This window comes from Phaseolus vulgaris, chromosome 8 (genome assembly GCF_000499845.2).
Source record: "Phaseolus vulgaris cultivar G19833 chromosome 8, P. vulgaris v2.0, whole genome shotgun sequence".
Lineage (NCBI taxonomy): Eukaryota > Viridiplantae > Streptophyta > Magnoliopsida > Fabales > Fabaceae > Phaseolus > Phaseolus vulgaris.
Genome location: NC_023752.2, coordinates 62,044,317 through 62,070,150, shown reverse-complemented (window position 1 = coordinate 62,070,150; position 25,834 = coordinate 62,044,317). Strand labels below are relative to the sequence as shown.

Here is a 25,834-nt window from a genome sequence, read left to right as displayed (position 1 = left end):
TGAATTCCAGATACCTATATCCGGAAGAAGTATTTGATTTATGGATATGAATATCCATAATGATTTTTTAGTTTCGGATTGCTACGTTCAGAAGGTATCTTTACTTTTGGGTGTTGCGTACACTTAAATGTAACCTAGTTTTTCCTTCATTAAAGATATTATAGTAATTTCACATGGACATTTTGAGTGCGAATCTAAAATAATATGGTGTAGGGAGAATCAGCCCAAGGTAAAATCCAAGAGGCCCAATTGGGCCAGCGTCAGCGTGCGTGGATTTGTTGGCCCATCTAATTGAATTCTGTTGAAAAAAAAAGCGTGAAGTATGGTGCGGGCATGGAAATGGAATATTGGAATTTGGAATTTGACGTGTTTGAAGGAACCGAATTCATGAAACAAAGAAAAAGTTTGATGAATCGTAGCATTTGTGCTTCAAGCAACACTTCCAGGTTCATTCTCTCTGCAATTTTAACTCATTTCTTTATAATTCACTGCAATTTCAATTCACTTCTCTGATTTCAATCACTAGGCAAATCCAAAATCCACCCATTCTTCACTGCTTTTATGTATTCTGTAAGGCTAATTCTTCTATTGCTTCATCAATTGCACCTCATTCTCATTAAATTATGGTTTATCTATGATTTCTCATTTTTTTTTTCTAGCTTGAAACTCCATACCTTCCCGTTTAGCTGAATAAAAACGCATATTGTATTCTATTTAGAGCTTGAAACTGGAATTTGAAGTTCACTTAATCAAGGAAAAAAACTAGTTGATTGCGTTTTGATTTGGGCAATGATGGTATTTTAATGGCTTCAGGTCATGGATGTTCCTCTACCACTGGATAAATTGGCTTTAAATTTGATTAATAATGAACCCGCGGCCCCTGGAAACACCAGCAAGTATGTTCCTGTATTATTTTTTATTTATTTATTTATTTTGGGTAATTTTGCGGGGGTGTTTTCTGTTGACCTTATTATGAATTATGACATTCTTTCTCTCTGTTCCAATAAAACAGCAACAAGATATACGTAATCCTGGTGGCAACTGGAAGCTTTAATCCACCTACTTTCATGCATTTACGCATGTTTGGTGAGTTGAGTTTTAGAGCTCAGATTCTTTTCTTTATTCTCATTTTCTCAAGTTTGCAGTGCAGAAAATTGTTGTTTCTCTACCCTGAGACATTCATACTGAATAATTTTAACACCTTCCACTCCTAAGAAATGGCATGACTGTACCTTCACTCTTGAAAGTATTGATTATTGAAAATTTGATATTTTTCTTTTTTGCTGTAGAGTGTAGAAGAAATACGGGGGAGGGGGTATTAAGATCTCATATACATCATGTGAAAAGAATAATTATGCATTGGTTTCTCAATAATGTAATGGCCAAAAGTGCAAGAAATGAGAATGGAATTATATTATGAGAATATTCCCTCTCATTTAATTTTCATTTACTTTCTGTCTGTCTGATCTTTTTTTAAAAATATATATTTTTATGGATGTTATCCTCAGAGCTTGCAAGAGATGCGTTGAATTCAGACGGCTACTGTGTAATTGGAGGTTACTTGTCTCCTGTGAATGATGCATACAAGAAAAAGGTATGTTGTTGTCAGGCAAGGAGAGAAAAAGATTATCCATTGTTTATATTCATGCTTGCATGTAAAACATAGCTCGGGGGAAAGCTTATATTATTGAGAGTCAGTCAGCAATCTATTTGAGAATTAAAACACATCCAAGTTTTCAATTTACTTTTTCAGAAAAGAGATCAAATCGTATGTTAAGTTTTGCTATTAGTTTCACTGCCACATGTTGGTCTAATTGAATTTTGCTCGTATGTTTATGTAGGGCCTAATATCTGCGAAACATCGAATACAGTTATGCCATTTAGCCTGCAAAAGTTCAGATTTTGTAATGGTTGATCAATGGGAGGTAAATTACTCTTTCTATCAGCTAGACTGCACATATCTTTCTATTCCCTTTGAATGTGAAAAGAATTTGAGAGACAGTGCTTTGATGTCATTGTGTTGCAAGAAATATTTTACTCTCTGGCAACCTTATTTCTTAATATTTTGCATTTTTATCTGTCTATAAACTGGTACAGGCAAGTCAGAGCACATATCAACGCACTTTAACTGTTCTCTCCAGAGTCTACAATTCTGTTTGTGAGACTGGGTTGGTATCTAGAGGTATGCTCGAAAAACTAGCCTTAATGAAATCACTTTAATCTAATTGTCATCTCAAAGGGAAGAAGTGACACTGAAACAAATATCTTGGGCCCTGTTCCGGTGAACTTCTTCCTAAACACTTCTAAGAGAAGAAAATAGGAAGAAAAAATGAAATAAAGTTCTTCATAAATTAAAATGAACTTATTCATAAACTAATTAATAGAAACTTTCTAAAGTAACCTCCTCCAAATCAGATTTTGAAGTTATGCATAAGCAAGTTTTATTATAGCTTATGGAAAAACTTTTTCTTCTTTTCTTTCTTACAAGTCTTTATGAAGAAGTTTACCCAAACATGTCCCTAATCCTTTTTAAGAATGAAAGACCAGTCACGTTAATGTTGATCCCAGCTGCTGATGAACTTTAAAAAAAAAAATGTGCTAGGAATACTTTGTGATTTAAATAATTAATATATGATTTTTAATGTTTGGACATGTTTTGTGCAATTTCTTGGTGCAATATAGATGCATGATTGGATGGGCAACTTTGTTCTGTATGGTGCTAAAGCCTTCAAAAGTTATAAATCATCTATCCTATATGTTAATCGATTTAAATGCGATTTAGTCTAAAAGGAGCATTTATAGTTCCCTTCATTAAATAAAATGTTGTGCTAGTCTTTCATTTCTTTCTATAGATGTTTTTGACAATGTTATAACAATACAATAACTTGCTTTTATATTGATTAGTGTAGAATCCCTCAAGGTCATGCTTCTCTGTGGTTCTGATCTTCTTCATTCTTTTGGCATTCCTGGAGTCTGGGTTCCTGACCAGGTACTTATGCATTCAATATAATAGAAAAGTCTAATATTGTTTATCGCAGATTAGTTTAACATGGAGTTATTTTGAAATTCTTGGAACAAGACTTTGCCCTCCTAATAATTTTGGTAAATGAACCTTTAATGGTCGTTGAATTCAAATTCAATGGAATTAGATTAATTTTGGGGTGTTTTTATTGTTAGAAATGGCAAACTTATTGCGTAAAATATTCTTCTTCTCATGTAGATACGAAGCATGGGTTGAATATAGATTAGGAGTGTCAAACTAATGAATTGGATCAATTTTGAATTGAAATGGATTACCATTATTCCACTTATGACCCTTTAAAATGCATTAAACAAATCTAATCCATCCGTGATTTGTTTCATAAAGAAAGTAATGAATTTGGAGCAATTGAGAACTTGATATTAAATGCATTGCAAAATATCAATCCAACAATGTGATCCAGTTCAACTAATCTTTTTATTTTTATTTTTAATGGAACGGATGGATTGATTTATGGTAATGGATTGAATGATTAGTGCATAAACAGATCGAATTGCCACATATTTTGCTGAATACTGATTTGCCAGGTTGTGGAAAGGAAACAATGAACTATAATTTTGTCATTGTGCTTTAGGTTAAATCTATATGCAAAGATTATGGAGTAGTGTGCATTAGCAGAGAAGGACAAGACGTTGAGAAGACTATATCTGAAAATGAAATTCTGAATGAGAATCAGGTATTTCACATTTCGAGCTTGACCTATTTCTATTTCCCAACATGTGTTTACAGCCAAATGGGGTTTATCAATTTTGAACATTTCCAAATATCTGTTTACTGTGTATTTGTATTTAACCATATCAAGGTCAAACTGTGTTGCTCCACACGGGAATTGCAAATTAAATAATTAAAATTTATTACCTTTGTGTGTGGTAGCCCCTGCATGGACACTGAATGACTGTTAACCACCTGACATTTTGTTGACATGCTTTCGGATACTACTTAAGTGTACACCTGATAATGAACAACAATGAATTGGTTTGCTACTCAGCTTTTATGCATATTTAAATTTTCCACTGCAATTTTTTAGGATAATATCAAAGTTGTGGATGAACTTGTACCAAATCAAATCAGCTCAACCAGAGTAAGGTAATGCTATGACTTTGTTTACTTTCAAGAGTTACTGGACAATAATTTCAAAACGGGAGTCGTTGTTCAATTTTCATTGTCTTTTTCACTATTCAGGGATTGCATTGCAAGAGGATTATCCATAAAATACCTTACTGCGGATGAAGTGATTGACTACATCAGAGAGCAACAATTATACCTGAACTTAAATGATAAGTAATTACTGTTGTTTCTCATTACATTATGTATGACATATGGGTCTTTGCACGAGCAATTGCACTAACTGATCACATTTTCAATGCACAAATAATTCTGTGTTGTAAATTTTCGGATAAATAAAATGACCTGATTTATAAATTGCAAATATTCAGTTGAAGTTGTTTACTTCAACATTGTTGGAATCGTGAGTGAAGAAGCCAAACCAAATTCAATTTTAGTATTTTGTTCTATTTATATCAATTAAATATAGATACTCCAATTTTATTCCTTGATGTCATTATAATTAAAATTTATTATATGTGATAATTAAAGTAAATATTTTCAAATTAAAGAACTAAAAATAGGAAAAAAAATACGATTTAAAAAGTCATAGGAAGATAAAATCACACTTTTTAATTAAATCTGAAATTTAAATAGATAAAGTTATTTGGTTTTTTTAATTTTTGATTTATTTAATTTAACTTTATGTAATAAGGATTAAATTGATTAAGTTCGTAAATAATATGGTCTTTAAAAAAATTCATTCTCAATAAAAAAATATTATAATTAAAAAAACTGTAAAATGAATCACATTACATATGAGAGAAACTACTTAAAATTGATAAATATATAACTTATTTCATTTTTTGTATACCATATATTTAGAAAGTTTGAAGAGTATGGAATATAGAAGAATTAACAAAATCTATGAGAAAAGCTTTGAACTCCAAAACACAAACCTAATTCTGAACGTTAGTTAGAATCATGTCTCCATTTCTAATAGAACTGCAAAGACTTGTTCAGTTGTCTATATTAGACAAAGTTTATAATTAATTTTTATAGTGTAAACTTTTCATCCAACAACATTTTGCAAGGATAACAACATTTTGCAAGGATAAGAACAGATCCCATAACAAATACGATGAACCAATAAGATGCTACAAGACACATAAATTAACAGTTGAGACACTCTTAAAAGGTTTCATATTATTTTATTTATTTTTTATTGATAAAAAAAATTAGACTTATTCGATCACCCGCTATCGAATCATTCAGACTACTCACAAATATATAGTTTCACGTATAGTCAACAGTCTGATTTAAGTTAGACTTAAAGTCTTCTTACCATTTACCATAAATCAATATGCTTACTAATTAAATTTACACTATTGCCTTATCTTAGTCATGTTTTGAACAAGCATGTACAGTCGTTGCTAAATTTTGTCAAAATAATGTAAATATACTTTAAAAGACAGTTTCTTGATAAAACTTTTTCACCTTATACACTCATCATGGTGAGGAATTCATCATGAATGGTAGGACAGCTCTTACCTGAGATGAAAAAGACAAGGTCTAAAAATTCTTAAAGATAGAAAAAGAAGAAGTGAAAAAGAAAAGTTGGAAACTTTATGAATCCGTTAGCACAGAGTCATGCAGAGTGGAGGACATTAGTGTGTGCTGGTTCAATAATACGATGACAAATGAGCTGACATGCGGCACCATATCCGAATAAAAAGAAACGAAAGATCCAAGACTGTAATAAAACACTCTTATCCTCAAAGCTTTTGTAAGTTCATCATTGCAATCCCCATCATTGCTTCTTATAAATGATGTTTCCTTGTCTAAAGCAAGTAAAACATTAAGGTTTAGAGAAGAGAAGATGTTTGGAGCAGAATTTCTGACAGTTGTAGTGATAACACTTTGGTTATTATCAGAGTCCAATTTTGATTTTAAAGCATATGGGGATGCATTAGCTGATGTCATCACAACCCCAACTTGTGAAAACTGTCCCAAAACTAAATGTGATGATGACCCTTCATGTCAGCAGGTCACTCCACCCCTTTCTGCTTACCCTTCTTATGGAGGAGCATCACCACCACCTTCTGGTTACTCTGTATATGGTGTCCCTCCACCACCACCACCACACAAGACAGGACTAGGCCAGTCCCAGTGTCCTCCTGCTGCAAGTGTTCAGTGTTGTACCCCTCCTGCTCCTTACACTTTTGGTTATGGTTATGGTTATGGACCTCCAAATCCTTATTATGCCCCTCCTAATCTCTACACCTACGTGCCTTATGGGAAAGGTGAAGGCCATGCTTCTATGATTCTGCCTTTTCTAGCTCCTCTCATCACCCTTTTTTCTTCTTTCATATTTCTCCTCTGAATTTGGCTGCTTTTTGTTGTTTAGGTCTTAGGGTGATAGAAAAAAATAAGGATCATTCTAGATCGGACATGATAGACCCTTCATTGTTGTATAATATCCTATTGTCAATAAATATAGATGCTGTTGTAATTAAAAATGATGTATTATAAAAAAATGTATGAAAAAAACATTCAAAGTTACTGTTCTAATTAAGGATTACTTGAAAAATTGAGAATCACACCAGTCATACGCGTGTTTAAAGTTAGAGTAGAAGAATGTTTAAAGGGGGAAGAGAGGAAAATACAAGGGTAGGTATGGCACCAAACAAGCAATGGAGATTTAACTAACCAGTGTCGTAAGATTAAACATTAAAGAATTTAACTAATAATATAAATATTTTTTAAACTATTATCTGATAATAAATTGTCATCCAGAATAAAAATAAGATTTGTTGAGTTTTATAGGAATTATTTTTAAAATTATACATAAAGTAGCTGTTGATTAATCTTTAATATAAGAGGAATTCTAAATCAGTTGGTTAAGTAGTTTGCATGAATTATTATAACCTCCTGACATATTTGGATGAAAAAATTAATCATCAGTACAAAATTCATTGCATTGATTAAGTCTCAAACTAAACTCAAAGGACAGGGATTTATATATACTATAAAGAGGTTAAGTCTCAACTAACCAATTATTAAGTTTTGGTTCAATCGGCCATAAATGTTCCAAAGCTTCTAAATGCATAAATGGTTTGTACGATTTGTTGGTTTGGAAGAAGTACCATCATGTCAAGAAATAGAAAATTTGCATGCCTTAAAAAGTTGTTTGGAAACAAGCCATGTTAGTTGAATAAGCATGTCAAGCTAGTTTGTCAAACCTGTGCCTGTTGATTCCAGTAATTCAGGGAGGCATGTGATCATGTCTACCAAGAAGCAAAAGGAAAAATGAGAAGAGGCAATGGTAACTTGAAATGGTTTTGCTTGCAGTTCTCATATCACAAAATGAAAGGGAATAAATAAAAGCGTTTCGCAAAAGAATATTATCGAGTGTTTGATATTGGATCAGGTGAATTAGACAGAGTAGTGGATACGGTTTCAACGCCTATGAGCATTTTTCAAGAACAGCTACAATACATGAGTATTGTGTAGTTAATCATAGATACTATAAGTGAGATCAAGCATAGAACCTCTGGAACCAAATTTTATGCAGTTACCTATATATCCCACTAGAGGACATCTTGAACCTATTTGAGACAACAGATAAATAATGAAAGGAGTGCAACAATATAAAATGGAATTCCGATTGCTCTTTTAAGCAGATGCTGAGACCAAAAACAAAACTAGTACAATGCTGTGTTTGGTTTTGAGGAAAGAAATAGAGAATAAATAAGTTGAGAGAAGAGAAATAGACAAGAAATGAAATTGAATGTTTAGCTGTATGATGGAGTAGAAGTAAGTGAGAAATAACAATAAAGTGCTTTATAAGTTGTGTAATTTGATTAATCTGATAACAAGTATAGATAGAGATAGAAAGATGAATAGAATATGTAAGAAATGGTATGGTCGGTTCCACAAATTATTTCTTCTGATCTCTCCCACTACCAAATACACAAAATCGATTCTCTCCCTCCTTCCCCTCTACCAAACACACCCTAAGATTAATCAATGCCACGTTAGAGAAGAGAAATAGATTGTACCCAAGGCTATCATATCCACATCCTATTATCCTTTGATTTCACACTGAAGTTACCATTGATATGTAGTCATAATTGCTAAGGGTTGTCAATCCTCAAGCCCTCCTAAACTTGGGAAGAGTGATGGAACTTTACATTCACACATCAGAATTTATACTGCATGTAATGTAACACCTTTAGATGCTAAATGAAGATTGATTAAACCTCTCTAGGATTGTCCTAGTCCCACCACCCTCAAGCATTGACACCATCTTGTATCTCTCAGAGAAGTTTGTCATATCGATTTAAGAAACTAACCAAGTCCGGTCATAAATATTTAAGGAATTCATACCACATTCACATTCAAGTCGGGCTCACACTCCATCATCACCACTCTACATGTGTTTAAGCTATAAAGGATAGAAGAGGATGGGTAAAATCTAAAATTGTCACACAGATTATCCTTGATCAAACAAATACGTAACCAATCAAACAGAGGTGAGAAACTAATGAAATGCATTGAGATCTAGTATAGGGATATGGGTGCCTTAATATTTACTAACTTTTCGAATAACAGCCAACATCACAAATTGGTTTCAAGCTTTCAGAAAAAAGCAGAGAAAACTGAAATTAATAGTTCAATACTATCCACAGCTGCATGCTGTCTATATATGCAGCAAACGATTTCCTTTGGGTCGCCTTGCCTCCATCGCATGTAGAAAAGTTTATCAACCTAGGAGACTATAGGATATACAAAAATATCCATGGAAAAATATTCCAACATTAGCAAAGTACCTTTATTTGTGCCTCCTCCACCCTTGTACATAACCATTGTAGAAAAACACCACTCTGAAGTCTGAACTCTCATATAGCTCAAACTAAAACCTAACAATGTAAGAACTAAAAAATTAATGTGTCTTTGTGTGTGAGAAACGCGAACACTCAAAAGCCATAAACATTCAGCAAATCCAGAGAGAAAAAAAAAACGTTGAATTCAATTAACAATGGAGAAAGGGAAGCTTTTCATCGTCTTACAATAATTTGATCCTGATTCAGAAAGACATACTAGAATCCAGAAAATGTAATAAACAATTAAAATGCGTTTCGCAGAAGCTTTCTAGGATAGCTATTGTGGAAGTGAAAATGCAAACTTTTCCACTACCAAGGCTTAAGTTGCTTTGCTATACAAGTAAATTATCAATAATGGGTTGGTGAATCAAAGAACCTGCCTGTCAGCGGCATCAGCAACAATGGGCAATCTGGGGATTTGACCCATCAAGCAGGAAGAAGAACCATAAACCAAGCACACCAAGAGGAAAAAGAACACTGTGCTATCCAAACTCATCATCAAATCCAACCCCAACCCATCCCTGGGATTAAACCCTCTTTCCAAGAGGTCAGGAAAAATCAACAGCACATCAAGGACAATGGCCTGCATGGTGTTGAACCTCACATACCTACTGAAATTGGGGTTTCTCACCACAACAAAATAAAGGGTCAAAAACACAAGGAACCCATTAAAGGGAAAGCTCTTGAAAACTCTTATTGCAGGGACCAGTGGTTGAATAATGGCCTGAACAGGGTAGAACTGAGTGATTACATACTTTCCATACTGTATGCCATCAAAGAAGGGGTAAAAGTAACAGAGTGCTGAAATCAAACGGTCAGGAACATCTGCAGAGTCACTGCCATTGGATTTGGCCACCACAAGGCTTCTGAGCTGGTGGGGCTTTCTCAGTTTCTTTGGAAGAATGTTGAGTGTGAGAAGAGAAGGGTTAACAGAGGAATGCAAAAAGGTGGATTGAAGTGGTTTTTGCGAGAAGCTAGAAGCTACAGGGCAGAGGAAGGTGGAACAAGCCATGTTTGTAAAAAAGATTGGATTTTGATACAGTTATGCCAAATGGGTAGAAGAGAAGATGAGGAGTGAGAAGAAGAGAGACATGGTTCGATAACATCACAATCTTTCTTCTTTCAACAACAATTAAAAAAATATCTTTTGCTTCACTTGCTCAATATTCTAACCACTATTTTTATGTTATTGTAATAGGATATTTTTTCCCCACAACATAATAAAGTTATTGTCTTTTCATTTATTTTTATTTAGTGCAATTTTTCCCTTTTCAATTGTTTTAAATAACACATCGTTGTGTTTTAAATATTATAGCTTTCTTGGCTAATTTTAACCAAATGAGAAATAAAATAAAAATAATGATATTAAAAAATAAAATAAAATATAAATAAGCAAAATTACACTCGAATTACGGGTGTTTGCATATTAATTTCAATCGATTTTTGAATAACAACATCATCCACACAATTACTTTAATTTTCTTAATTAATCATTAAACAAATAATAAATATAATTAAAGTGTATATATAAAATATTTTGTACATATGTCGCTTTATATGGAACAATAGTATAAATATACAAAACTTAATAATTATATTTTCGTATTTTAATTCAAATAATTGATAAAAAAAATATACCTTTAATTAAAAAAAAATCATAATTGGATATAGATTTATGAATAATGTACAGGTGTGTGTGTTTTTAAATCAAATTCGAATTTGAATTCAATACAGAAAAAAAAATGTTGACTTTTTAATTTTTTATTCAATCGATTTTTGTTTTTTTTACACTATTTTTTCAGTTGTCACTGAATTAGATCTGTTTATGAAGGTTCCAAACTCTAATAAGCAGTTTTCATTTTTATTAATTGAAAATGGTAATAAATAAATAAAAAGCATGATTGATTCCATTAGGAGAAGTATAGTTTTGGGCTTTGTGGGCCGGTGGAAAATCCAAGAAAACTTGGATCAATAAAAAAAAAATTAAAAATAATTAATTACTATATTTTTAAATTAGATTTTAATTTAAATACTAAAAATTATTGATATTTAAAATAATTTTTATTATTAATAAAATTTATAATTTTTATATTAGTATTTTAATTAGCTATTTAAATTTAAATTATTAATATTTTATATTATAAATTAGTCTTAAAAAACTAACCAAAATTAATTTAAATTATAAAATGTTAAGTAATTAAAACCTTAATAATTAAATGTTAAATACTAATTTAAAAATTATTTTATAATTTTTTTTAACAATAACAACTAATTTAAATATCAATATTTTTTTAATTTATAAAATGATTTCTAATTTATTTAAATAATAATTAATTATTTTAGTTTTTAGAATTAATTTTTATTTAATAAATTTTTTAATGCAATAAAAAAGCAAACCAAAAGGAAGGCTCAAGGACAATAATGGAACAATAGAAAGAAAGTTGGAGATAAAGTAAAAGCAGCATTCCATCTCCCATCTTTGATACAGTTATGTTTACAGTGATGGCTTTATTATGAACACATGATTGGGAATGGAAGAAGAAGAAGAAGAAGAAGGAATATTTCAGAATTTGCATAATCATAAGAATGTGGTAGAAAAAAAGAAAAAGATTATTTATATGTAGTATTATCAATAGAAACATAAACAGAAACAGTAACAACACTGTCTTAACTTTACAGAGTGAAAAATTGGTTCATATTTCTTCACTTCACAGTTTAATTAAATAAATTAACGCAAGCCTCCAATTAATTAATTAATTAATTAATGAAGCATTAGTCTTTGTTATGATCATCACTGCTAATATGCGCTTTTTATGATTTCAAAAATAATATAATAAGAAAAAGGAGTGGCAAATAGAGGACCACGTCGATCTATGTATGTGTATCTCTCTCTATCTGGGTCGACCAGGGGCAGGATAACTGGGCCCAGGCCCAGGCCCAGGCTTACCCATAACCGGACCGGCACTCACTTGATGGAACGCGGGGGAGCCGTACACGTGTCCCTGGTGATGCATCATGGAGGCGGCGGAGGACGGGGAGTAATCGTAGCCGCTGACGGCAGAGGAGGAGGCGTCCTTGTCGCGAGCGGCGACGGTCTTCTCTCCCTCGATCTCGCGGAAGCGCTGGAGGTAAATTTTGAGCGGCTCCACGTAGTCCTCGAATCCCAGGGTTGTCATCGCCCACAGAAGGTCATCGCCGTTGATTGTCTTGCGCTTCTCGCGCTGGCACTTGTCGGAAGCTTCGCCGGTGATGAAACTTATGAACTCCGACACGCATTCCTGCACGGTCTCTTTGGCGTCCTTGGAGATCTTGGCGTTCGCCGGCAGAGCCTTTTTCATGATCCTGCTGACGTTGGCGATTGGGAGGAAGCGGTCCTGTTCCCGCGGCGACAACTCGCTGAAGCCGCTGTTCCCGGCGTTCTGCGCTCCCCCCGAGTCGTTGTCCGAGTCAGCCATGGACGACTCAGTGACGATTCCGAAGGCTCCACCAATTCAACTCTCTACTCTGCCTTCAGTTGACTTCAGAGTGAGAGAGTGAAGAGAAAACGGAAGAATGGAATGAGCAGGGTCCGTTGGATCAGAGCCTTAATAAGCCTTTATCTGCTGGACACGTGGAGCCTTCTACACCGTTGTTAGTGGATAAGTGTGACCTTGTACGGACGCCTTTTCAGCCATTGGATCTCACGAGGGAGCAACGATCTGGACCGTTGCTTTCGTATCCGCTTCATGCTCCACTCTAAAATTAAGATAAAAGAGTAAATAAGAAAAAATTATTAGATTATTTATCTAATATACATAACATTAATATGATATAAATATTGATATAAATCTAAAAATGTATTATATAAAAGAGTAGAACTCAAACTTTTCCAAATTAAGATAAATGAGTAAATAATTGAAAATATTTTGTTACTCCAAAACAATGAAAGATACTAATGAACTACATATACATGTCAAACAAGTTTGAATGAATTCATAATCTTACTTTTTTTTTGTTGGCCTCAATTTTGTTTAAAGTTTTCCACATCAAATTAATCTCTAGAGTTATAAAGTTATAATTTTAGTTCTGAAAATGATTAAACATATTTATTAATTTAATTTTAAATTTTTATAATTTGATAAACAAATAATTAATTTTTCAACAATTTTAAGATTAAAAATCTTTTTTTTTTGCAATTAATTTTTACTCAGTCATCCCAGTGTGAGTGTCCACAAGAAAAGTGGTTTAATAAATTATTAGATGGTGAATAATTAGTTGTAGGACAAATCAAAAGAAGAAGTGCACTGAATGAATAGTAGTTTTCTTCATTTTGAAGCAAAATTACATGTTCCAAATATCTATCTATCTAAATTCATAATATAATATATATTAAAGTATGTTATTAAAATAGTAAAGAGGTTTTATGTAAGTTTAAAAGAGAAAAAAGATATAAAAATAGTAAATAAAGTGTGTGGGAATAATGATATGGAAAGGGATAATAGGTAAAAAGGCATAGAAAGGAATGAGTAATAGTTGAATGATGGGGGAGACATAGGGCTTTCAAAGAGTAGTTTAGTTATAGTCAATGGTGACTTTGCATGCCTCACCCACCAATTCAACATTATTATTCATCTCATGTCTTTTTACCTTTTCTTTCCTATTATTTCTTTATCAAAAATTTATTTATATGTTTCATTAGAAAATAAAAATTAAAACTAAGACAAATTCATATTTTTTTAATGATTCGATACGGTTAATATAGTCCTACATCGTTTAATAGTCGAGGTCTATGATCGTTTATATATATATATTCCTCCTCTACTTACTAAGATGTCTTTGAAAACAAAATTGTGACAAAACATCGACTTCCCAACAATAACTCAAAAGTTATGTTTTAATACGAGTAATATAAGTTAATAAAATCTTCTTTCAATTACATTTATTATTGTTCAATTTCTATCTTTATTTTCCAGTTTTATATTTTGTTTCTTTCAATGTCTCTCAGTTCTACAAGTTTTTCATTTCCTTAAAATGTATGTTTGTTGTTCATAAATTAATATCAAATTTGACTTTATGCTAGGCTTAGATCAATCAGCAACAAAAAGTTGATTTGAATTACAAAAATATTTATGTCAATTTTTTTCTCTCTGATAAATATGCTAAAGGTGACGTAATTTTTTTTTAGTAATTTTGTTATATGATCATTAAGAAAATAATTTCTCCAAACTTATTAAATGTTACAACAATAATGAAATAAATAAATTACGGCATCAAATACTTAAGGTATTTAAACCTGCATTTATATATTAAAAAAAAAATTGGATAAGAGATTAAATGCTTTATTTTACCCTTTATGTGTTTTTTCTCTCTTCAACTGTTTATATTTTTAATTTTTCTTTCTATTTTTTTTTCTGTGCAGTGAGTCCTTTTTGGGTTTCAAGCCCAAGAAAACAACGGGCTAATAACGCATAACTGCAACAGTAATTTCTTTCTACACCCAAACAATTTGATGTCAAACACTAAAAAATGCTCCTTCAAAGGCATTCAAACAAAACATAATCATACTATGTTATCTAATGTGACGAAACTGATAAAATTAAGATTAGAACAAACACATCGTTGTAAAAATGAAACTTAAGATTAATAGGCCTCAAGAATGACAGCAAAAGATAAAAACTAGTATTAAAAGAGAACAATGATCTTCTCCTCAACAAACCAACTCCTTCTCCAATCTCAAATCTTGATGTTTTGTGGATCCCTTGGAGATATCAATCTCAATTAAGTTTTCATCCTCATTCATCTCATTAATTTCTGCCAAGAGCTCTGTGAAACCTTGCTGTTTGAAAAAACATTCTGGCCACAACTCTGAAAAGTGGTTGTTTGGAAGTTTGATTTCAATCAAGCCATCCTCCTCCTCATAATCATCATCTCTATCAAACACCAAGTTATCAGATATATCAAGATTCTGATTTGTACTGTGATGAATCTCAGTACTTTCTCCACCCATAGTTGAACTGGTGCTGCTTTCAGTATCTGATGGAAGTGAAGTTTTTGACTTTGGATCAGCTATTTGCTCACACTTCTCAGCACTGAGTTCAAAACTTTTATCTTTATCCATGATGTTTCTGCTTTCACAACTTTGTTGGGTAGTAATATCTCCCAATGAAGGATGTAACTCCAATTTCTTCTGGTTATGTTGGACAAGATTTTCATGCAAGGACCCTTTTGGCCTTGCCAGTGTGACAAGAAACATGGTAGATAGAAGAGCAATCAGTAGTGTACCAAGGGGAGGAGAGGATTCAGAAACTGAAAAGAAAATGAAAATTGAAAATAGAAGGACAAAAACCAGAGTGATTGGTAATAATAAACTGCCAAGACTTGGACACAGCTTGTGACTGATCTGTTGCGTTGTTACTTTCACCATGATCATTCGCTAGAAATATACTTCTTGTGTCAAAGGCAAACCAAATGCAAAGGCTGCAAGAAGTACTGTTGAAAAGGAGAAGATCTGTGGAAAAGACTACAAGAAAGGGGTGGAAAATGTGTTGTTCAATCTCTACTTTTTTGACCCTCCTTGGTTATAGGTACAGATTCTCTTGGAGATAGCAAAGCTATCTGTTTTCCAAGAATATTTACAACCTGAAAGCCTTGGAGTTGTCGAATGCATGTGCCAGACATATATGACCCCTCCCCCACACATGGTTAGATACCTGACCCAACAAAACAATTTTATCAAATCAATGGATAATGTGCTCAACAAGGACCTTACTTCTCCCTCTATTTTACTCACAACCACAAAAAACTCGTTTACAGAAACCCAACACACCAAATCAGGAGGCTACAAATTTCTCAAAACAACACTTCTTTATGAGAGTTCCTTTCTTGAGACACTTCCCTAGATGACATTTTCTTGAGACACTTCCCTAGATGACAATTTTCCGTACTAGATTTCCATCACATACATCAAACAAACGTTTGAATTCATATTAGTATGACTTTTTTTGCCGCAATGAAATTTGAGTGTGATGGCAGGTTGACAAAACTCCCCTGCAAACAACTACAATTCTTAATAAACTAAGACATTAAAAAAAGCAATGAGCAATATTTTGTAGTTAATGAATTATCTACTTGATATGATTGCTTATGCTCATCATACATACAAAAGTAATTGTTCTAGAGTCCTTTTCTGCTTCTGCATGTCATGCTCATGCAGACTCTAATGAAGTGGAGGCCCATTATAGAATATATGTATACCAATCTGTATTATCATGAGCAATGAGCCAAGCCGGATGTTGTGTGATAATGGATCATCTGCTGATCTTCTTTTTAAGGTTTTGATTCTATAGCAGCATAAATCATGGAAATCTCGAAGAATCAGAAGTAAATTTAAAGGGCAACATTCATTATCGAAGAATGACGATATTAAGGCCAGATACAACGGAAATGGACCGAAGAGGACTAATATATATGTTCCGAGAAGGCACAAGGAGCGCACAGATTAGACTAATTAAGAGTACACTTATTCTTGATTACACTGAGTGTTCTAGATTGGAGATCACCAATACTTTTGTTTGGAACACATTCCTTTCCTGCTGCACACCATATCAGCTACTAGGACCAACTAGTTCCAGTTTTCATTTACAAGGTTTGAAGAGTTTGCGTAAGTAAAGAGTATGTTCAACCATTTACACAGCTACATGCCTATATTTTGTTCTTGATTATGAAACAAATTAACTATTAGATTTTCCTAATTATTTTAGACCAAGATGGTGCTATGTAGACGTTACACATGCAGCTAATAGTTGTTTCCAAAAATGAACAAAAATTTGGTAAAAGGCTTTCAATGCACATTATCTTTGTATTGATTTCTAGAAAAGAATTTTCAATAACATATCAGAAACGTGAAATGTCCCTGTCAGCTTTTTCACCCTTTTCTACCTTGTTCTATACAATTCTTAGCCTTAATCCCTCTCATAATCATTTGCTCGTGCCAACGCAGAAATGATGTTGTAAAAAATGAAGAACAACAGACAAGAAAGCCATGGAAACAAGGCCATTCACAAAAAGACATCGCATTCATCGAATGCTTTGTCATGACTTTGATTTGATTGTGTTTCTTGGTGGGAAATCTGGTGCATTATTATGCCTTCTCCTCAATGATATTGTTCTTTACATTTTTAAAAGTCTCTTACTTTTCATCATTTGTTTAATACTTTTCATCAATAGTGTTTTCATCATAATACCATTATGTTATGAATATCAACATTGTATTATTATAAGTACTAAAACAATATCACTCCACTTAACGATTTGATATTTTAAATTATATAATTTCAAATTATATTTGAAATTAGGTAATATTTTTTTAATAGATTGGAAGGAGTTTTAACATAAATATATTGGTCATGGAAAATAGAGAATAATATAAAAAGGTGTAAAAAGGAAAATATTATACTAAAGTTGTAACAAAATAATTTTTTGTCTTTTGAATATTACTAATGAAATATTGATTAGGAATTAAAATACAACAGAGACAGCATTTATAAAAAATGACTTAATAAATAATATTTGCGAATCTTTTTTCTTAATAAATTTTCAATCATTCTACCAAAAAAGGAAAAAACAATCTAAGCATATGCTCTGAAGAATCCCATTCGAGAATTTCAGTGACAAAACTACCCTTTAGCAGTGGAGAACTTAAGCCCGATCTTTATACAATTTTGCCCCAAACGAAAGGGGCAATTGAGGCACGCGATCAAACGCGCACAGCGAAACCCTAGAGTTGGGGTTTAATTGCCCTCTCAATTTCCTCCACAAAGAAAGCATCTTTAATCTCTGGGTTGATTGATTTTTTACGTAATATTCTTTCTCGAGATCGGAGTTGGTGAAATTTTGAGTGTTCTCTCTTCAACAGGGCTTCATCGCCCAGTTCGCGTTCAAATCCATGGTCGTCAGTTTACGATGGACCCCTCTCCTCAGATTCAACAACAAGAAGACGAGTGGGGTATGCCATTTTTTTCCTTCAATTTTTGTCTTATTTGGTTCTGGATGAGAGAACGTAGAGCAGAGAACGAGTGTAGAAAACAGGGATCTTTTTGAGGTTGTTTTGTGTTTTGTGTTTTCCTCTTTTTCTTTCGATGGGGTGGGGTTTTACTAATGGATTTGTAAATGGGGGTCTTTAGATTGTTGAAGATGGCAAGGATGATTTGTTTATGCGTTAGTGTCAGATTGAATCTTGTTGATATATTGCATCTATGAGGATCTTATTTCAATCACAACGCAAATTTTTAGAATTGGATTGGTTATTATTAATGTGATTAATTAATTCGCTGTTCTAGTTTGTGGGTTCTGTCATTTTTTCTGATTTTTTTTCTTTCTGGGGCAATTGCCTGTGTCGCTCGGTGCTTATGTTAGGATCGTATCCGTGTGGAATGCTTATAGGTCCAGCTTAATCTGATTCAATTTTTTAACGCTGTTTTATTTTTTATATAAATTAGGGGCATTTAGTTAGAGTTGAAATCATGTCCTTGCATACAGAGAATTTTAGCATTGATTTAGGTTTGTTATTACATGTTCTTTATGTGTATTCTTACCGATGAGTATGTTTTAAGTTTTGTGATTTATTGTGCTGTACGTTTGCAATGAAAATGTCCTAGTCTGTGACTGTCTTGGAAGATTTTTTCTCACTGACTATGGAACAGTTGTTTCTTTCCTCTTACAACTTAACTTCTTCGGGGGGAAATGCATTTGATTTTTAATGGATGGACTCTTTTTTGTGGTAGACACTGATGGATTTGTGATTCCAAGTTTGGGAATTGAAGACTCTGATCAAAGTAAACCTCATGTTCCTATTGTAGAATCTTCGAATTCTGCAGCAAAGGTTAGCTACAGAATTCTTATTGGAGACTATAATTTCCTGTCCTGGTGCGAAGACAATCTGAATGCTAACTACATTAGTTTGTTGTAGGCTAAGAAGGAAGAGAACATCTATCTGGGCCCACACGGAGCACCTCCTTCACTAGCAAAACAGCAAGAGCTAAATTCTTCTAACCGGAAGCAGAGGCTCAAGCAAAAACTGAAAGAAGCTGACAAGAGAAATGGTGGGATGGGTAGGGAGAATAAGGTGGATAATCTGAGGGAGCTTGTGGGTGGGGGCAAAGTAAGTGTGAACGTGGTAAAGGGATCCCCAAAAGACTGGTTAGATCCACATTGCCAAGAATCTCAGTTTGAGAGAAGGTAATGCATTGGAGATTTTGGTGTCTTTGGACTATTTTTTCTTGGAGATTGTCCACTTTAGCACCTTTTGTTATACAGTTTGATGTTTCTCTCGAGACACCCAATTTGGGAGGTTATGTACCATGATAATAAATTTATCACTTAGGGTGTGTTTGGAAACGTGGTAGGGTGGTGTTGAAGAGAAGTTTTGTACTTTCAATTTATTATACGAAGGTTGAGTTGGATTGAATTGTAATCCAAACACACACTAAGTCGATTGATAATAAAGGTCTTGTGCCGCACAGTAAACTGTAGCTATTTGTGGGAATAGACTTGATCTCAATAATACCCATTAATGTAGACCAATGAAAAACATTGAGGTGGTAATGAAATGAAATAGATTTATGAATAGGATGCAAAGTGGGATTCGATGAAATTTCTTGTAATAATATTATACAGTACGGGCTTGAATTTGGAATAAAAAATAGTTCTGTAGTATTGACTTTGTAAAAACTGTTTGATGATGCACCAAGAAAGTGCTACAAAATGTCTTTAGCCAAAAAAATATCTTTAAAAATGTGCTACAAAATGTTACTAATATGTTTCATTGAGGCAATGATTTCCTTAAGACACGGGCGAACAAGATTTATTATTGGAAAGAGATATGGATAAATCAATAATAGTGATATTAGATTATGAATCCAACTCATTGGAGAAATACTAAGTATAATAGTCCTCACTTTGAATGCCTTGTCATCACGATAGTAATTATAAGTTTACCAAAGAATGACATTCCTACCCCACTCAATATCCTCACTTCTAACTATACACATCAATCACTACAATGTCCTCAGTTCTAACTTCTAAGTGGCCACTGTCAAAACTCTGAAGAAACCTATTCATTCGATGCCTAAGAACTCCAATCCAGCTGCTGTCGGTGTCAAACCCAGCCCAGACAAGTATTCAGCATTACAGAACTTGCTCAAATGTCTCATTCCACTATCGCAGAGTATGGTCACAATTGTGTGACCAGGACCAATTGCCTGTGCTACTCTAACTGCTCCGACACAGTTCATTGCAGAAGAACTGCCAAGGAAGAGCCCATCGTTCTTCAAAAGAAACCTGATACAGACATCAAAGACGACAGTCGTGACAAGCTCAGGCATGATTTCATGTAATCATTTTTTTCTGGTTGAGACAGAAAAGAAAAGAACAAACAAGTGTCAAAAGTAAGAAAAGTGGGATGCCAACAACAGAGTAAGTAACAAAACCTTGCCATTTCAACAGCCTCCCGATCGGTGCCTCTAAAAGCGCCATGAAGTTTTGCCATCGCAAAATTCTTTGTTATCCTGTTAATTCCAATTCCTTCTGTTATAGTGTCGAATGGATTCTTAAGTCTTCTTCCTTCAGCCTCCTCTTTGGTGTACATCACTCCCCGAGTTACCTTATTAAACAAACCAGAGCCTGGAGGATCTACGAGGAAGCATTTGATGTCTGGATTCTTTTCCTGTTGAACATAGGACAATAAATAATTCAAACGACTTTCACACTCAAAATGGCATCTAAAAAGTGGAGGAAGGTGGGCTGTGGTGAACCTGGAGAAACGTAGAAACACCAGCCACAGTGCCACCAGTGCCTGCTGCTGCAACAAATGCATCTAACTTTCCATTGGTCTGTTCCCAAATCTCAGGTCCTGTACCATTGTAATGGGCCCTGAAGTTCGCTAAGTTCTCAAACTGATCAGCAAAATACCCACCTTGACAGTCACTAGGAAACAGAGAGCTATAATTGTGTCCATCAGATTCATCGCCATTTATTTTTGCAGTGTCCTCCTTGCCATTCAGTTGTGAATTTCTCTGTTTCAGCGCAAACTCATTTGCTTCAGATGCCCGTCTTCTTGCGATATTCACAAAATGGTCTTTGTGAGTAATGGACACTGGTCGCACTCTTTCAACAGTTGCCCCAAGGGCTTCAAGTATTTGAGACTGAAAATTGATTCAGGCAAGACAATCATCAATCACATACAAAATCTTAGGAGAAACTATTAAATGGTATGGGACAATCACGGTTTTGACTAATCACATTCTTTTTTACATAGTGGAAAATTTGATGATGTGTAATCTAGAGATTCACCGAGACTATAGATGCGTGGTAGTCCCGGACAATCTAAGGTGGTATTCAATATGTACTTATGAATAAGTTGTTTATGTAACTAAAAGGAAAATAAGGTTAAACAGTTTTCATATAAGATATAAGCTATCTTAACAAGAAATCCTGCACAGTACAATATTTACAAGATTTAAGTTCTTCTAAACGGGAAAAAATGGTCAAACCTTCGAAGTTTAGGACTAGATTGATTTGTAGAATTGCAGGATTACATTACAATAATTATAAAACACCTTCTCAATGGCAGCATCATCTGGTATAACCACGTGGGTTTTGCACCCATAAGCAGGAGCAACAGTGGCAATGCTAATGGCAGTACTTCCAGCACTCCCTTCGGTGACTATTCCACCTGGACGTAGCTGGCCAGATTCCAGAGCCTGCGCCATCAATCATAGAGAAAAGCTTCAGGCTGATACGTACAACTAATCAGATTGAGAATGAATAAATATGATGACAAAATTGACATTGAACACCAAAGAAAGCAATTGTGTTAAAAAGGAAACTAGCAAAAGGATAAACAAACAAATAAATAAATAAAGAGTAGTGAGAAATCGATAGGATGAACCGAAGCTTTGATAATTGTACGAAAAACAGTGAATAACAGCACACGATAATGATTGAAACTACATTGAGTTAACCTCTTGAATGATTTGAAGAGCAACACGGTCTTTGACGCTGCCTCCGGGATTCAAGAACTCGCACTTGCCGAGAATCTGAGGAGAAATTGGAGGTGAGCGGAATGAATTCGTAAAGAGAAGAGATGAGAAGAGATAGAAAGTTACTTGACAGCCAGTGGCAGCGGAGAGGCTGTTGATCCGAATGAGAGGGGTGTTGCCGATGGCCTCCACGAGCCCATTCTTCCTTGATACGTTCTTCTTCCTAGAGCGGCGGTCACAGATGAAATACGTGGTGAGAGCGACTGAGATAAAGATTGCAACACCAACACCGACGGCGCCTGCGCTTCTCGCTGCCGCCGGCGCCATTTTTCCTTTCCACCCTCTGTTTCTCTGCTCCACTACCGCCATTCCCAACACCATAAACAACAATCAAAGTTATTGGGCTTTCTCACATGCTTGGACCTCTCTTTTCTCCTGGCCCATTTACAATAACACTCCCCCAAATTGCTCCTGCACCTTCAAATTTTCCGCACACTGTCTTTATAAGAACAAAAAAAAATTTACACTTCTAAAAATATATTTCTTAAATGTATTAAAAATCTGTTAGTTTTTTAAAACAAAAATTCCACATTATTTAAATTTTAAATTTAACTATTTCGAATTATTTATCCAAAAACATCCTATTGCAAGATTTGTAGTTGCAGTTGTAAATTTTTTTTTAACATAAAATTTAAGAACTTTGAAAATATTTTTTGGAAAAGCTTCTTAAAATATTCTAAATTTAGTTTCATGTCGTCCGTCGGTGGTGAAGTATTCAATTTAAAAAAGTATTTATTAGATTTTTAATATTTTTAAAAAATTCAAATTCCGTATCTATATTCGATTTGTGTGTTTGTCAGTGTCTATGATAAATATTATCGTCCCTTCTCATTTCAAAGACCGAAAAACCAACGAAACAAACACTTTTTTTTTGTCTGAGACTCTCTCTCTGCACACCTTCAACATCACTGCCATGGAGATCCAAGAGCAGGTCCTGAAGTTCAGATACCATTTTCTCGGGGCACTTCTCCTCTGTTTGACGCTCTTCTCTCTCATACTCATGGCTCCAAGATTCATCACTCTCTTGGCCTATTTCTGCCCACTCTTCCTCTCCACTGCCCTAGTCCTCGCCCTTGTCTTCGTCTTCGCCAAGACTTCCCCCTTACCCTCCTCCGACGCCACTTCCCTCCACAGTGCCGGCCAAGGCCTCCTCAATTACGTCGCCGGCCACCATGACCTGCCGTTCGACACTCGCCACAACTCTGATTAATCAAGCTTAGGTAAACACACTGCTCCTTATAATTTATGTTTTGTGGTTTTTTAAGAATAATTATGTCTTGATGTGCCGTTTAACGGTTGGGTTGTGTCAATTAACGTTGTAACTCCCTCTCTCTTGTTTTGGAAATTGGTTTTGCAGAAAAAAAGGGGATAATTGGTGAGAAGTGAAGTGAAAAATGGAGTTGCTGTTATGGCAGTGGTTTTAGATTTTGTTGACAGTGACAGTGAAGGATGAGAAGTGGCGTACATGTTGATGACACTTGATGAAATAATGCTTAGGTCATTGTATCTTGCGTCAGTCTATACAATTTTGTTGCTTTATTAGTTAATCTTCTGTTTTCACAACACAATTTACCAACAACACTTCATCTATTGTTTTTAGGTTTTGTTTAGAAACATAATTTTGATCTATAAGACTTTGAAACCTCTTCTTAAATAGTATATTTGTGTTGAATATTTTTCTTGAATGGTGTATTTGTGTGAAACACGTCTTTTAAATGGTGTATTCGTATCAGATACGTTTTTAAATGATATTCATGTTAGATACGTCTCTTAAATGATATTCGTGTTAGATACGTCTCTTAAATGGTAGACACCAGATACGATAAAATGTTTAATAAAAAATATTTATTAAATTTATGACAATTTTAATATAATTATAACACAATTTTAAAAATAAAAAATAATAAATTTTATAAAAATTCAAATTTAATGAATAAATATTTTCTACTAAAAAAAATTAAAACATAGTTATACATATAAATATATAAATATTTATTATTAATTTATATAATTTAAAAAGATTATAGATATATTCGTCTTAGATAAATACTTTAACCAAACACCAAACACCAAACACATTTTTATTTGTTTTGAACTTTTTAATGTATTTTTCAGTGATGGGAATCTAAAACGGCTCTCGAAAGTTGTGTGGAAGTGTCGTAGTCGAACAGTGTGCATCATGTGCCTTTCATCTTAGCTGCTAAGTATTCATCTGCAAAACAAAAATAATACTTTTCAGAACCCTAAAATAAATACATCAATCTTACAATCATTTTAATAATATAATAACACTTATTAATATTTTAAATTGAAAATTAAAATAAATATAATTAAACGTTATTATTTTAATTTATTAAGTAAGTATTTTTTGTTCGATGAATGTCAGAATATGCCGAATCGGTTGACTAGGTCACCACAGTTTTTAATCTCAACTCACGTTTCAATGTAAAAGGTGTGTGAGAGAAAAATATTTTAAATAATGTTAATCAAAAAAATTTCTAAGGATCTATGCATGATAAAAAAATGTTAAAAAGTATTGTTTAAGGTTTTTAAAAAATGCTTTCGGTCAATTCAAAAAGTCACCTTTAAATGGATTTAAAAATTTGTTTGGTCAATTTATATCATCTATTTAAAAATAAAATACTTAATTTGAATAAAATTAATAATTATTTATTATGAATTGTACTATTCATTATTTAAGATATAGCAGTTATAATATATGGTGGAAAAAAACTCCTAAACAATTATGACAGATTACAAGTATTCAAAATAATAGGATACACGACAAAAAAATTGACTTTAACAGTTATCATAAAGTAGTTAATTTATTACATTTCAATTTAAGCAAGTTTATAAATATTATTATTCTCTAAAAAAGCAGTTTAATATTATTTTTTTCATTCACTCACTTACAAAATCACTTATATTTTTATTGATATTTAAGCATTGAAAAATCTTCTAAAAATTCACATTATTCATACAATATCTCGAAAAAAAGACAATTTATCCTCGATTAAAACATAAATTATGTAAATTATATATATTCATTTTACAATAGATATTAAAAAAAAGAGTGTTAATATATTGACCATTATTCATTAAATTATAATTAAAAAACAATACAATATATGATAATTTTGAAATTACATTGTGTTAGATATATTTATTTGTTGTGATCACATTTATAAAGTGATATATTTTTGTTTTTCTATATAGTTATTAAAATAATTTTTTTTTTTTTATGTATAAAAGTAATTGAGTACGACATAAGAGACAATGATGCAGAAAATGGCATTATGGTTATTGGTGGACCAATACTTTTTATGAAATTGATTGCAATTTCAGAAACTACAACACAAGCCACGTATCATAGATCTAGAAGCAGTAGATAACAGCCACACAACTTTAAGCACAAATATGTTTAAATTTTCCATTTTCTTTCTTCTTTTCCTTCTGTGATGATATCAACTTTGAATTTGCAATTTCGTATAAATTATTCAGATTGCTTATTATAATTAGAAAAAAAGCACATATTAAAACAATGATAAGTAATTTAGTATACTAACTTAACTCCCTTCATTGCTTAATTTTAAAAAAATATAATTTTAGTTTTATTTCTTTTTTTAATCTGTCTTTTTCTAATATAAAAATTTAAATCAAATTTTAATTAAATAGAATATTACTATAAAAATATCACAAACATATATTAAATAAATATATATTATATATTTCATTTCACATTTTTTAAAAACGAATATAGTAGACTTATATACACTTTTTTATTTTAA

At 33.0% G+C, this 25,834-nt stretch overlaps 6 protein-coding genes across 7 annotated transcripts; 3 read left to right on the top strand and 3 right to left on the bottom strand.

The window, feature by feature from the left end:
- Positions 1–306: 306 nt before the first annotated feature.
- Positions 307–4,462, top strand: LOC137826323 (nicotinamide/nicotinic acid mononucleotide adenylyltransferase). Its single transcript, XM_068632253.1, has 10 exons — positions 307–446; positions 814–896; positions 1,013–1,086; positions 1,509–1,594; positions 1,842–1,925; positions 2,098–2,182; positions 2,910–2,989; positions 3,615–3,716; positions 4,068–4,126; positions 4,223–4,462. The coding sequence occupies exons 2-10, from the start codon at positions 817–819 to the stop codon at positions 4,323–4,325; spliced, it is 753 nt and encodes a 250-aa protein (XP_068488354.1). The 5' UTR covers positions 307–446; positions 814–816; the 3' UTR covers positions 4,326–4,462.
- Positions 4,463–9,096: 4,634 nt separating this feature from the next.
- LOC137826320 (protein TIC 20-v, chloroplastic) lies at positions 9,097–10,123 on the bottom strand. The gene has a single exon (XM_068632250.1). It carries the CDS (start codon positions 9,980–9,982, stop codon positions 9,338–9,340), a length of 645 nt encoding a protein of 214 aa, XP_068488351.1. The 5' UTR covers positions 9,983–10,123; the 3' UTR covers positions 9,097–9,337.
- A 1,436-nt stretch (positions 10,124–11,559) lies between these two features.
- On the bottom strand, positions 11,560–12,523 carry LOC137826321 (nuclear transcription factor Y subunit B-3-like). The gene has a single exon (XM_068632251.1). It carries the CDS (start codon positions 12,423–12,425, stop codon positions 11,862–11,864), a length of 564 nt encoding a protein of 187 aa, XP_068488352.1. The 5' UTR covers positions 12,426–12,523; the 3' UTR covers positions 11,560–11,861.
- A 5,040-nt stretch (positions 12,524–17,563) lies between these two features.
- On the top strand, positions 17,564–19,492 carry LOC137826322 (uncharacterized). The gene is made up of 3 exons (XM_068632252.1): positions 17,564–17,953; positions 18,732–18,829; positions 18,917–19,492. Exons 1-3 carry the CDS (start codon positions 17,911–17,913, stop codon positions 19,187–19,189), a joined length of 414 nt encoding a protein of 137 aa, XP_068488353.1. The 5' UTR covers positions 17,564–17,910; the 3' UTR covers positions 19,190–19,492.
- Positions 19,493–19,829: 337 nt separating this feature from the next.
- Positions 19,830–22,491, bottom strand: LOC137826319 (cysteine synthase 2). 2 transcript variants are annotated; one of them, XM_068632248.1, is made up of 6 exons: positions 22,113–22,491; positions 21,969–22,043; positions 21,564–21,707; positions 20,760–21,149; positions 20,436–20,671; positions 19,830–20,286 (listed from the first exon to the last, which is right to left on the bottom strand). In XM_068632248.1, the coding sequence occupies exons 1-6, from the start codon at positions 22,365–22,367 to the stop codon at positions 20,064–20,066; spliced, it is 1,323 nt and encodes a 440-aa protein (XP_068488349.1). In that variant the 5' UTR covers positions 22,368–22,491; the 3' UTR covers positions 19,830–20,063. The 2 variants fall into 2 exon arrangements, with proteins under 2 accessions (XP_068488349.1, XP_068488350.1); XM_068632249.1 differs by having other exon boundaries at positions 20,441–20,671; positions 22,113–22,370.
- Positions 22,492–22,856: 365 nt separating this feature from the next.
- LOC137824433 (uncharacterized) lies at positions 22,857–23,731 on the top strand. Its single transcript, XM_068630080.1, has 2 exons — positions 22,857–23,266; positions 23,404–23,731. The coding sequence occupies exon 1, from the start codon at positions 22,960–22,962 to the stop codon at positions 23,254–23,256; it is 297 nt and encodes a 98-aa protein (XP_068486181.1). The 5' UTR covers positions 22,857–22,959; the 3' UTR covers positions 23,257–23,266; positions 23,404–23,731.
- Positions 23,732–25,834: the final 2,103 nt, after the last annotated feature.

Bases quoted from the DNA above. Each gene is read 5' to 3' on its own strand.
- LOC137826323 (XM_068632253.1), top strand. From the start codon at position 817: ATGGATGTTCCTCTACCACTGGATAAATTGGCTTTAAATTTGATTAAT. The intron at 1,926-2,097 runs GTAAATTACTCT...AAACTGGTACAG, and splicing joins TAATGGTTGATCAATGGGAG to GCAAGTCAGAGCACATATCA. The intron at 3,717-4,067 runs GTATTTCACATT...GCAATTTTTTAG, and splicing joins AAATTCTGAATGAGAATCAG to GATAATATCAAAGTTGTGGA.
- LOC137826320 (XM_068632250.1), bottom strand. From the start codon at position 9,982: ATGGCTTGTTCCACCTTCCTCTGCCCTGTAGCTTCTAGCTTCTCGCAA.
- LOC137826321 (XM_068632251.1), bottom strand. From the start codon at position 12,425: ATGGCTGACTCGGACAACGACTCGGGGGGAGCGCAGAACGCCGGGAAC.
- LOC137826322 (XM_068632252.1), top strand. From the start codon at position 17,911: ATGGACCCCTCTCCTCAGATTCAACAACAAGAAGACGAGTGGG. The intron at 17,954-18,731 runs GTATGCCATTTT...TTTTTGTGGTAG, and splicing joins ACAACAAGAAGACGAGTGGG to ACACTGATGGATTTGTGATT. The intron at 18,830-18,916 runs GTTAGCTACAGA...AGTTTGTTGTAG, and splicing joins CTTCGAATTCTGCAGCAAAG to GCTAAGAAGGAAGAGAACAT.
- LOC137826319 (XM_068632248.1), bottom strand. From the start codon at position 22,367: ATGGTGTTGGGAATGGCGGTAGTGGAGCAGAGAAACAGAGGGTGGAAA. The intron at 21,150-21,563 runs GTGTTTTATAAT...ATCAATTTTCAG, and splicing joins ATGATGCTGCCATTGAGAAG to TCTCAAATACTTGAAGCCCT. The intron at 20,672-20,759 runs GTTCACCACAGC...TATGTTCAACAG, and splicing joins GTGTTTCTACGTTTCTCCAG to GAAAAGAATCCAGACATCAA.
- LOC137824433 (XM_068630080.1), top strand. From the start codon at position 22,960: ATGGAGATCCAAGAGCAGGTCCTGAAGTTCAGATACCATTTTCTCGGG.